This window comes from Hypomesus transpacificus, chromosome 11 (genome assembly GCF_021917145.1).
Source record: "Hypomesus transpacificus isolate Combined female chromosome 11, fHypTra1, whole genome shotgun sequence".
Lineage (NCBI taxonomy): Eukaryota > Metazoa > Chordata > Actinopteri > Osmeriformes > Osmeridae > Hypomesus > Hypomesus transpacificus.
In genome coordinates this window covers 18,660,265-18,672,769 of record NC_061070.1, presented here as the reverse complement: position 1 = coordinate 18,672,769, position 12,505 = coordinate 18,660,265, and the positions used below count along the sequence as shown (strand labels likewise).

The following is a 12,505-nucleotide window of genomic DNA, read 5'->3' as shown; positions in this document are numbered from 1 at the left end:
AGCATTCTAACCCTATCCCGTCCTGTCCCAGCATTCTAACCCTATCCCGTCCTGTCCCAGCATTCTAACCCTATCCCGTCCTGTCCCAGCATTCTAACCCTATCCCGTCCTGTCCCAGCATTCTAACCCTATCCCGTCCTGTCCCAGCATTCTAACCCTATCCCGTCCTGTCCCAGCATTATAACCCTATCCCGTCCTGTCCCAGCATTATAACCCTATCCCGTCCTGTCCCAGCCTCACAGTCGTGTGGCCACAGATCCAGTCATGCTTCACCTGTGTTTGTGCTTTAACTGCTTGCTCCTCTGATTCATCATCCTGTCTTCCCAGGAGACATTATGATGTTTGAATTACACCATTTATTAGGGTTTTATTTTTTGCTCTTCTTTTATGAAATTGACAGTTTTCATTTTCTTTCTGAGAGAAGACAAAGCAAATCTGTTTTTACCTCCATAAATAGCAGAATGATTTCCAGACTCTCTTAAAGGACAGTCTCTTTCCTTTCAGCGGGTGCAGAATAATATCCGTCATTTGGGTTTGAATCAGCCCTACTTGTCAGAAAGGCACAGAAGTACTAAAGATCATTCTGAACTGGCAGCTCTTACCAAATGTAGAGCCTCTCTCCCCTGGAGAGAGGGGAGTGGGGGTTAAAGCCAGAGAGAGGGGAGTGGGGGTTAAAGCCAGAGAGAGGGGAGTGGGGGTTAAAGCCAGAGAGAGGGAGGTGGGGAACAAGGGGGATTTGGTTTGAGTTCAGCTGAGGACCACAGAAGAAGTAATCTCCCACGTAGTCAAAACATCTCTGGCACTGCCCTCCTTGTAATCCCCGGGACCACAGCACAGCCTCGCTGAGATGTTTAATCAGTGTGAAACCACCCTCTGGACCTCTCAGTCGTGTGCTGGCTGGGCCCTCGTGAAGCTGCAGAGCTGCAGCTATGGAGGCTGGGTCTGGTCCAGAGGATCAGGGAGGTCAGTGTGTTGGTGCCTGGAAATCAGCTCTACTGCACCTTATCAGGGCAGTGTGTCTCCAGCTGGACAGAGAGCTGCTGATTGGGGCTGTTTAACATGTGGGTTCAGAGGCCAGACACGACCCAGCGCCCTGCGCGGGCCAGGCCCAGCCCTGCTGCCTTTCACACCCTGTAAACAAGCCAGCCTACCTGTGCTTGGAGCTGGTTTGGAAGTGTCAGCTCCAGGCTGATGGGTCTGGCCCGGGAGGGGAAGGGCTCTATACCAGTGTAGGCTGCAGGCACATGCATGTTGTGTTGTCCACCAGGGTCAGAGGGTAAGCTCCAGAAGTTTCCTGTGTAGCGTGCGTGTGTGTGACCCGTGTGCATGTCCTGTGTGTGTGTGTGTTGGGGAGACACTGAGATATAACCCTGTCAAACAGTGGAGGTGACCCCAGGATGTGGGCCGCTCAGCACGTGGCGGGCAGGGACCTGAGGGCAGAGCAGACATGCAGTGATTTACTCTTCAAAGACGTCCTGCTGATAAGGTCACGTCTATATCTCCACCTGCTCGCCCCTCCAGCAGCTTGTGTACAGGAGCTGTCAGGAGCTGGAGTGTTCCAGAGGGCCTGATAATCCAGCCTGTCGAGCGGCTCGACGGGCTCCTGTTGTGTACGTGTGTAGACACACAAGCTGTCTTACTGATGCTCTGTCACTGCCAACCACAGCACCGCTAACAGCTAAAAGCTAACAGCTAACAGCTAGGACTGTTTGTACTTGCGGAGCTTTCGGCTGGTTTTAGCTCAACTATCATACTCAGTAATCCAAGTGACTGTGGAAGTTGACGTATTTATGACCAGAAATGCACACACAGACACAACATCGCTTCACAAATAAGCCATCGTTAAGTTGAAAAGTTAACTATAAAGCCAGCCTCTGAAGCAATGGACAGAAGACCTTTGTAGTGTCTAGCGTCGTACGAGTCTAGGGGTCGTAGAGGGGTGTATCAGAGAGCTGTGAGCAGAGTTGAATGTCGGGAGAGTGGCTTGCCAGAGCTGTTAGACACACATAAACCAGGCTATCACCAAGATGACTGCAGAGCCTGGGTCAGCGTCCAGCTGAGACACAGCTGCATTCTGTGTCCTTGTTCCTTGGGTCCATTTCCTGTTGCATGGACAACCTTGGTGCTGTTGCTCAGAGGTTGAGTGTGCAGGAAGTGGACTCTCTGCAGGTATGTCTCAGGCCCTAGAGAGTAGAAGACACACTGCATGTGCTGCTAGGTTACCCAGGGTTACCTAGGCTACCCAGCTGTGTTCAAGGCCATGCTAACATATTTAGATCCCTACTTCCTGGCTTTTGCTGATGGTAGATGTGAGCAGGCCAGACCACAGCCTCCCTGATAACACACGGCACCCTCAGGGGTTCCTCAAATGAGCTCCTCTTGGATTCTTTGTTCCTAACAGACCAGGACTGACGGATATTCAGTTAATTCTCGTTGTAATCTGGCCCCGGGGTTCTTAATCTTGGTTGTGTAATCTGGAGGCTGGGTGTCTGTGTCTACCTGGGTGTTAACGCTTCACCAGCAGCACTCCCTAATCCTCCAGCCCGAACCCTGGAGGGAGCATATAGTTAGTTAACATGGAGAGCTTTAGGCTGCTGGAAGTGAGGAACACTTTATGTGTGTCATTATGTAGTATTAGTTGGTATAGCAAGCTAACTGGGCTTCGTCAGAACCTAGTCCATTACTAAGATGACATGGGTTGACAATCATCAGATCTATGGTCCATTTCTTTCTCGCTGAGATTGTTTTTGTGAGTAGGTCTGTGATTATGGGATGTTTAAAGAAACTATCTTGCAGACCCATCAGGCTGTATGGTGCATCTGGCTCTGGTGATAAGACTCTGTCCAGGAAGTCATATTTAGTGATGAGTTCCTGTAGCGGAGTGTTTCTAAGGGAGCACAGCTCCACAGGAAGTGGGAGAGGGAGGAAGAGGAAACTCTCTCACTCTCTCTGTCACTCTCCATCTCTCTCTCTCTCTCTCTCCTCTCTCTCTCTCTCTCTCTCTCTCTCTCTCTCTCTCTCTCTCTCTCTCTCTCTCCTCTCTCTCTCTCTCTCTCTCTCTCTCTCTCTCTCCTCTCTCTCTCTCTCTCTCTCTCTCTCTCTCTCTCTCTCTCTCTCTCTCTCTCTCTCTCTCTCTCTCTCTCTCTCCTTTGAGGGAGCACAGCTCCACAGGAAGTGGGAGGAGGAAGAGGAAACAGATCAGAGGACAAGGAGCAGGCTTTGTAGCCCGGAGCATCGTCACCTCAGACGTTGTCTTAGGAGCGCAGGGATGGAGGTGTGGCTACAGAGCACTTCCTCCTCTTGAGCTGCTGTTGTGGTTGTTTTGATCCCTCACTAGGGTCATTCACAGTCATGACAAAGTGTTTTCCAAAATTGATGGAATTCCCGGACACTTTTTTCTCGAGCTGTTTCGCGGTCTCCCGTTTATAGTTTTAGGGCCTAGTCCCCTGACTCCCAGGAGGCAGCAGGGCTGTGAGGAGCGCGGCCCCGCTGCAGAACACTCCGCAATTAGGGGCCCCCCATTACACATCCTTGGGGAGTGTTGTTTCAAACAGCAAGCTGTGTTTGTTTTGGGGGAGGGGGCGGCGCTGGGCCGTCCGAGGGGCTGGGAACAGGGACACCCTGGGAGGAGCACCATCACACCTAATGATACTCTGCTGATCGTGTGACAAAACGAGCCATCAAACACCAGGACGCCACATAAACAGACACCACAAGACCTTAGTGGCTCAGCCTGGACACCAGCAATCACAGCCCCTCCTCCCTCTTTCACACATACTCCTTCCTGTTCTTCTCTCTCTCTGTCTCTTTCTGTCTCTCTCTCTCTCACTCTAGTGTGAAGTTAGACTAACGTTCTGCTCAGTTTCCTAACGTTTCTAACTGTGCCTCTTTCTGAGGCACAAGAAAGCATCTCCGTGGAGAGCATAAGCTGTGCTGCTCCTCTGAGCCCTCCACACCCCAGCCTGCAGGCCGGCTCCTCCACACCCCAGCTTGCAGGCCGGCTCCTCCACACTCCAGCTTGCAGGCCGGCTCCTCCACACCCCAGCCTGCAGGCCGGCTCCTCCACACTCCAGCTTGCAAGCCGGCTCCTCCACACCCCAGCCTGCAAGCCGGCTCCTCCACACCCCAGCTTGCAGGCCGGCTCCTCCACACCCCAGCCTGCAGGCCGGCTCCTCCACACCCCAGCCTGCAGGCCGGCTCCTCCACACCCCAGCCTGCAGGCCGGCTCCTCCACACCCCAGCCTGCAGGTCGGCTCCTCCACACCCCAGCCTGCAGGCCGGCTCCTCCACACCCCAGCCTGCAGGCCGGCTCCTCCACACCCCAGCCTGCAGGTCGGCTCCTCCAAACCCCAGCCTGCAGGTCGGCTCCTCCACACCCCAGCCTGCAAGCCGGCTCCTCCACACCCCAGCTTGCAGGTCGGCTCCTCCACACCCCAGCCTGCAAGCCGGCTCCTCCACACCCCAGCTTGCAGGCCGGCTCCTCCACACCCCAGCCTGCAAGCCGGCTCCTCCACACCCCAGCTTGCAGGCCGGCTCCTCCACACCCCAGCCTGCAGGTCGGCTCCTCCACACCCCAGCTTGCAGGCCGACTCCTCCACACCCCAGCCTGCAGGCCGGCTCCTCCACACCCCAGCCTGCAGGTCGGCTCCTCCACACCCCAGCCTGCAGGTCGGCTCCTCCACACCCCAGCCTGCAGGTCGGCTCCTGGTGGCTGCAGGGTGGAGGGGTCCTGATGGAGGCCGGCCTCCAGAGCTCCTGTTGGGCTGATATCAGGACCAGCCCAGGCCCCTGTACTGGGTCATTAAGTCTCAGATACCATGTTAGATAAAAACATGATGGTATGTGGTGAAGAGCTATGAGATGTCATAATGAAATAAGGAGCTATAAGATGATGATCCTACATGGTAATGTTTCTCTACCAATTTTTTTGTTGTTGTAGAGAACACATCTACAAAAAACATCAGCAACACATTCCTCCTGACTCTTATCTCTCTCTCTTTCCCTCTCCTCCCTCCCTCTCTCCTCCTCTCCTCTCTATCGCTCTCTCTCTTTCTAGGGCTCTTTGTTGTCCTAACAGAACGATGCTGCTCTTAAGAGGGCATCTGAGGGGTTCAGAGGGCACGTTTGATCAACACGGCCGCGCGGCCGTCAGATAAAGATAAATAAATATGTGTGTGTGTGCTTAATGTAACAGCCAGCTCTTCAGACCTGCTGCTCAGCCGGGCGTGAGGGAAGACACAGAGTAGCCTCTCCCAAGACGGAGGGGGCTGGTGAAGACTGTAAGCCAGGCTGGGTGACCTCCGGGGGGAGGAGTAATGAGTTCCCCAGCTGCTCCCCTGGGACCCCGCGCTCGTGCTCCACTCCTCTCCTGGCTGCTTTAAACCTGCCAGCCTGTTTGTTTAGGCAAGATTAGCAACGTAAAACCCTTACAACATCCTGGGCACGCAGGGCGAGGGAGACGGAGGAGGGGGGAGCCAAGGGTGAGAGAGGAGAGAGAGAGAGTGATGGATGAAGAGGGGGAGCCAGGGGAGAGAGAGGAGAGAGAGAGAGTGATGGATGAAGCGAAATAAGGAAAAGGGAAATTTACACCAAATACAGGGCATTTTTCAGACAGGAAGCTGGTATTATATTAGGATGATAAAATGTATTCTGTTAACCCTCCCCACACACACACACACCGTGCATAGCAGATTGGGTCTGTCCCAGCCTCTCAGGGTTCCTACCTGGCTCAGCGATTCACTAATCAGGCCACATGATGATCAGTAACGGCTTCTCGGCTCCTGGACGGGCGGGCGGGGGTGGGGGGTGGGGGGTAGAGAGATAGGGGGAGGGAGATAAGAAGGGAGGGAAAGAGGGAGTAGGAGGGATGTTGAAACAGGAAAGGAGTGAGGGAGGCAGGGTGGGGGGAAAGTCACCTGTCCTGCTGGTCTCAGGGTGCTGCAGTATCTTCCTCCACTGGAAGCAGTCAGACCAGGTGAAGCCCTCCTGCTGGAAGAACCAGGTGTAGTTGGGCTCAGCCCAGAGGACTGGTACAGCAGGGGCTCAGGGAGAGGGGAGTGGTGGAGAGCATGTGGTCACAATAGAATCAGGAAGATAAAGAGGGTGATGCTATGAAGGGTAGGAGGAGGGCTAGGGGCACTGCCGTCCAGGGGTGTGCGTGGGTGCGTCCATGCGTGTGTGTGTCTTAGTAGTAGCTAGTTCCGCTCCACACACCTCACAGGAAACAGATGTGCAGTGGTGACCTTACTGTGTGGCTCTGCAGAGAGGGGGAGAAGGGAGCATGGGAGGGGGGGGGGGGGGGTGCTATCTGCATGGGCCAGCCTGCTGTCTGACTAGTGCTTCGTTCACTTCCTGTGGGGTCTAATGAGGCCGGGGCCTGATAACGGCTCCTAAGCTTTGCTTTCTGGGAGAGACCATCCTCCACTCCCTGTCTGCCTGCATGGCTGGTTTTTTACCTGTCTTTCTCCCAACTTCCTGGCTCTCTCTCTCTCTGTCTGCATGCCAGCCAAGGGACTTGCTCTTGAATGAGTATGTTGGTGATGGAGACTGCCGTGTATGGGGGCTGCTGAGGAGGACATGTCTGCCCCAAACAGAGCAGCCGTGTAGACTGTCCTGAAGACATGCTGGGACAGGCAGCAGTCTAGACTGTCCTGAAGACATGCTGGTACAGGCAGCAGTCTAGACTGTCCTGAAGACATGCTGGTACAGGCAGCAGTCTAGACTGTCCTGAAGACATGCTTGTACAGGCAGCAGTCTAGACTGTCCTGAAGACACGCTGGGATACTAGTCTCCAGCTGCTGGCTTTTGTTCTAGACTTCATCCAGATCCAGACCATAATGCCTCTAGAGCAGAATACTGAACATAACTGAACATGTCACCCTGTGGGCTAAGAGACAGGAAGTAGGGGTGCAGGTTAATGGGGACTTCCTGTGTTTGAAGCCTCTACTTCCCGTCAACACCAACTGATGTCTTTGTGGTCTCCGTTGACGGGCTGAATCTATCTTGGTTTATTGATTCTGTCGATATTCAGTTTCAGCACAATTCAGCTACATGTCTGGTCTCACTGCTGTGTTTGTGTTTTTGTCCATGTCTGGTCTCACTGCTGTGTTTGTGTTTGTGTACATGTCTGGTCTCACTGCTGTGTTTGTGTCCATGTCTGGTCTCACTGCTGTGTTTGTGTTTGTGTACATGTCTGGTCTCACTGCTGTGTTTGTGTACATATGTCTGGTCTCACTGCTGTGTTTGTGTTTGTGTACATGTCTGGTCTCACTGCTGTGTTTGTGTTTGTGTACATATGTCTGGTCTCACTGCTGTGTTTGTGTTTGTGTCCAGCCCCTGTCCAGAGCAGGGCATGGGGGACGAGTTCAACCTGATGGACCACTCAGACCTGTACATCCTAGATTTCAGTAAGTACACATGCTGTCCATGTCCTACCCTGCTGTGTCCTCTTCACATGCTGTCCATGTCCTACCCTGCTGTCTCCTCATCACATGCTGTCCATGTCCTACCCTGCTGTTTCCTCTTCACATGCTGTCCATGTCCTACCCTGCTGTCTCCTCTTCACATGCTGTCCATGTCCTACCCTGCTGTCTCCTCTTCACATGCTGTCCATGTCCTACCCTGCTGTGTCCTCTTCACATGCTGTCCATGTCCTACCCTGCTGTCTCCTCATCACATGCTGTCCATGTCCTACCCTGCTGTTTCCTCTTCACATGCTGTCCATGTCCTACCCTGCTGTGTCCTCTTCACATGCTGTCCATGTCCTACCCTGCTGTCTCCTCATCACCTTCTCCCCTTGGAACACCTCGTCCAGCAGCCCTGGTCTCACTCCTGGGCTCTCTCTCTGGTCTTTCTCTCTCTCTCTGGTCTCTCTCTCTCTCTCTGGTCTATCTCGATCCCCTGGTCTCTCTCTCTGGCATCTCTCTCTGGTCTATCTCTCTCTCTGGTCTATCTCTTTCCCCTGGTCTCTCTCTCTGGCATCTCTCTCTGGTCTATCTCTTTCCCCTGGTCTCTCTCTCTGGCATCTCTCTCTGGTCTATCTCTCTCTCTGGTCTATCTCTTTCCCCTGGTCTCTCTCTCTGGCATCTCTCTCTGGTCTCTCTCTCTCTCTGGTCTATCTCTTTCCCCTGGTCTCTCTCTCTGGCATCTCTCTCTGGTCTATCTCTCTCTCTGGTCTATCTCTTTCCCCTGGTCTCTCTCTCTCTGGTCTCTCTCTCTGGTCTATCTCTCTCTCTGGTCTATCTCTTTCCCCTGGTCTCTCTCTCTCTGGTCTCTCTCTCTGGTCTATCTCTCTCTCTGGTCTATCTCTTTCCCCTGGTCTCTCTCTCTGGCATCTCTCTCTGGTCTATCTCTCTCTCTGGTCTATCTCTTTCCCCTGGTCTCTCTCTCTCTGGTCTCTCTCTCTGGTCTATCTCTCTCTCTGGTCTATCTCTTTCCCCTGGTCTCTCTCTCTCTGGTCTCTCTCTCCCGCCTGGGCCTCCTCCCTCCCGGAACATGGCCATTAGAGACCACACTTCCTGTTGGCAGGGGGTCAGTCTGAGTGCCAGGAAGGTGTGTACTGGCAGTGCTCTCCTCCCCCCCTGCAGCAGACCTCCGATCTGCTAGGGCACACACGTGCCAGCCCTGTGCCAGCCCTGTGCCAGCCCTGTGCCAGCCCTGTGCCAGCCCTGTGCCAGCCCTGTGCCAGCCCTGTGCCAGCCCTGTGCCAGCCCTGTGCCAGCCTGCTTATCCCAGCCCATATGGCTGCATGGCAAAGGGAGCTATTGTGTCCTCTTGGTTGGCGGGGTGGCAGTGTGTTTCAAGAATGAGATGTTCCATGTAGTAAACACCTGCACGTGTGTGTGTGTGTGTGGGGGGGGGGGGGGGGTTTGAGTGATTCATCTTCTGTGACTCATGGTTTGACTGTTCACCTCCTGTGTGCCCTTGCAGCCCCTAATCTGAAGACGTTATGCAAGATGGCTGTTATACAGTACAGCCTGGAGCAGTCTGGACTGCCCCATGATATCAGGTAAGACCTCCCTCCTCCCCTCTACCACACCCCCTCCTCCCCTCTACCACACCCCCTCTTCCCCTCTACCACACCCCCTCCTCTCCTCTCCCCAGCTCCATCACCTTCTGATAACCCTTTTTCCTTTGGATGCATTCCTCAAGTTGGGATAAAGATGAGGGAACCTGATACTGAGAGAACTCCTGGAGTCCCTACTCCCACCATCACCCCTTCTCTCTCTCTCTCTCTCTCTCTCTCTCTCTCTGTCTCTCTGTCTCTCTCTCACACCTCTTTCGTGTTGGCAGTTGTGTTTCTAACCCTGAGAGGTTTTTAGGTGGGGTCAGGAGGGGTCCTGTGGCCTCCCCCTTCTGATGTCTCTCTCTCTCTCACACACACACACACACACACACACACACACACACACACACACACCACTGCACAGCCAGAGCGGGTGAAAGGAGTGAGTGTGAAACTGGAGCCAGTGATAACAATCTGTGTGTTAACCTCTGACCTGTGGTCAGGTTGTTGTATTCCTGCTCCTCAGGTCTCAGCTGAAGCTGCTCTCCACAGGGTGAGAGGACTGCATGGCTCCTCCCTCAGACACACACATTACTGCTCATGCTCAGTTTAGGCTGGATTGGATAGAGTTCAAGGAAGACAGGAAGTCAAGGAGAGAGAGCTGCCAGTCTGCCATCATGAGCTTATCTCACCTTACTGGCCAGAGGCTTTTAGACTCTAAAGAACCGCTGTTGTGGAATAGAGTCGTGTTTAAGATGTTCTGCTCACACATCAAGAGCAGTGCTGTCTCTCTTCTACTTTCATCTCTCTTCTACTTGAGGAGGTGAGACAGCTTCTCTGGCTCCATCTCTCCCAGTATCATCCTCAATCTACACCTCAACCCAGATCTTTCTCCTCCTGCCTCTCTCCTCCTGCCTCTCCCCTGACTCTTGCCTCTCTCTCCTCCTGCCTCCTGCCTCTCCCCTGACTCCTGCCTCTCTCTCCTCCTACCTCCTGCCTCTCCCCTGACTCTTGCCTCTCTCTCCTCCTGCCTCCTGCCTCTCCCCTGACTCTTGCCTCTCTCTCCTCCTGCCTCCAGATGGGAGCTGACAGCCATGACCACCAACAGCAACATCAGTCGTCCCATCTTCTCCTCTCACGGCTGAGGCTCCTGACGATCCACAACCTTCTCTCAGCCTTTCAGGAACACTGGCTTTTTTGCTCAAGCTGGATCTGGACAGACTTTTTGTACAGTTTGGATCAGGACTCTTGGGATTTGCTATATCCCAAGACCCAACAGCAGCTAAACTGTCCTAGTTGGAACATGAGCTCTGCAGAACACTGAGGAACTCTGGTTTCTAATGTTTCTGAAAGGTGCTCCTCTGTGTTTTGGTTGTTCCATTTTACAGAACTCAATGAAAATCAAGTTGACTATTTAACATGACAGTATTACGTGCAGAAATAATCATTCAACACAGAATGTTTGTTATTTTTTGTAATGAAGATTTTGTTTTTCTCACCGCTCTGAAGAGTTAGAGACTGACCACAACGGAACAACAACTCTCTCTCGCTCGCCTTTCTCTCTCTCTCCAGCATCTCAAGAAATCTAATCAGCCTATGATAATCATGGATTTTAAATCTACACTGAGGAAAAAGTGAAGAACAGAGAGGAAGGTTGTTGGTCGTCCCTCTGGAGTTCCAGTCTCTCCCAGATGTGTGCTCGTGGGCCTCATGTTTAAACACCCTCTGACACTAACTCTCATCTCTGTTCCAAGCTGCTTCCCCCCACAAGCAGGATGTTCTGTACTCTAAACACATCTGGCTCAGTACAGAGGTACCAGTGACCTCAAGGTCACAACAGTATGTTACCTGTGTTCTGGCAGCTTGTCTGTTCACCTGCATCACCTGCCCATCACAAGGGGCTAGCTAGGTCCTTTTGAATGATCCAAAGTGTTGCCTTGTAGAGAGATCCAACCTTTTCCTGACTCCAGTCTCAGGTTTATCTGACGTTGCTCCACTATTCGTTTGCTCGTTAAAATGTATTTCCCCTCGTAAACAGTCCTCATGATTATTAGAACTGTCTCTCTGGGGGTTTGAGAACATGGATTCTTCCAGCTGCTCAGTGCCATTGGTTGGGCAGCTTGCCACTCACTATCTGTCTCATTTTTCCAGCTAGTTGTTTTTTGTTTCAGTGCCAAATATACATTTGAATCAGAATGAGGGGTTGAAAGGTGGGTTGTTGGTGTTTACCTGTGTAACACGTGGCCCTCGCTCCACCTGGACGATCCTGGCCGGACCAGAGGACCCTGAGGCACCGCTCTGTTCAACCTGCTGTGGAGGACAACCATGGTGATGTCATGCAGCTCATGAGACTCGTGTTTGAGTCAACGTGACTCTTGGCCTGGTGCTGCGCTTCAACAACAACGATGTCCAAGGGTTAGGGTTATATTCAGGGTTAGGGTTATATTTAGGGCTGATTTGAGGAACATCCATAAGAACAAACAACAAAAAACTATTCAATAAAATTTACTCAGAAGTTTGAATTTATTGATAATACTTTTCGGTCTCTGGTTACAGCCCCAAAAGATCAAAGTATTTAAGTATCCCTGCAGATATGAGAAAGTACATAATTCTTTATTTAACTATTGGATTTACAATCTGGTTGGTTTGGGATTTTGGTTATGCATGTACAGATCAAGCCATTTTCCATGTCTGGCCTGACCTCTTCAGTGGTGGTGTCGTTCCTGTGCTCCCAGCTGCTCCACATCAGCTCCACTCAGGAGAGACCTCCTGGATCAGCAGGCTCTTCCTGTCTAAACAGGAAGTACCGTACACTAAAGGTCTTCACTAACTGGTGTCTTCTCCTGTCCAGGCCTTACGGAAGGACATGCTCGTGCTGCTTCTTGCCTCAGTTTCATTAGACTGTTTACTCACTGGAGGTTAGAGAAATGATGTTTGTAGAAGCTGTATTCACAGACCAGCAGTGCCAACGCGACTCAAGAGTCCCCTTGCTACAGAGGGGAGGGACCCCCAGGGGGAAGCCCTCCACCCTGCACGGTCCAGCCATGGAGTGGCACCCTGCACGGTCCAGCCATGTAGTGGCCAAAGCTCTCACTGGGTCTGCCTACGAGTTTAACACCAAAATAAATGGACATGGAAAATGTGTTTTGATTCAAGTATGGACCTTTTTTCCCCCAGGGGTGGATGACTACTTTGTGTGAGTTTTAGGATTGATTGGGCATCTGTGTGGCCAATGATAAGTAAATGGTGTTCTGCAGGTCAATTGTTGAATAAAGGCAGGAGGAATGAATGACTTAAATATCAAGTGATTTTTTGAGTGCATTCAGACAATGTGAAGTACACCCACAAACTGCCAAGGCAAATCTAGGTTTCCTGTGCAATACGCTACAAGCAGGATATGTACTTGTATAATAAAATATGAAGATCTTTGTTTTTTTAAGTATACATTTTGCCCTTAATTGATCACAACTGTTTTATTTCCCTTAGATTTGAGTAAATTAG

The 12,505-nt window shown here is 52.1% G+C and overlaps 1 protein-coding gene across 1 annotated transcript in view; it reads left to right on the top strand.

Moving 5' to 3' along the window:
* The window catches only part of klhdc3 (kelch domain containing 3), a 35,517-nt gene extending 23,221 nt beyond the window's left edge, over positions 1-12,296 (top strand). The window contains exons 9-11 of the mRNA XM_047028651.1: positions 7,333-7,406; positions 8,929-9,007; positions 10,083-12,296. Coding sequence (XP_046884607.1) covers positions 7,333-7,406; positions 8,929-9,007; positions 10,083-10,149 — 220 coding nt within the window. The 3' untranslated portion in view covers positions 10,150-12,296. The remainder of the gene's footprint in view (positions 1-7,332; positions 7,407-8,928; positions 9,008-10,082) is intronic.
* Positions 12,297-12,505: the final 209 nt, after the last annotated feature.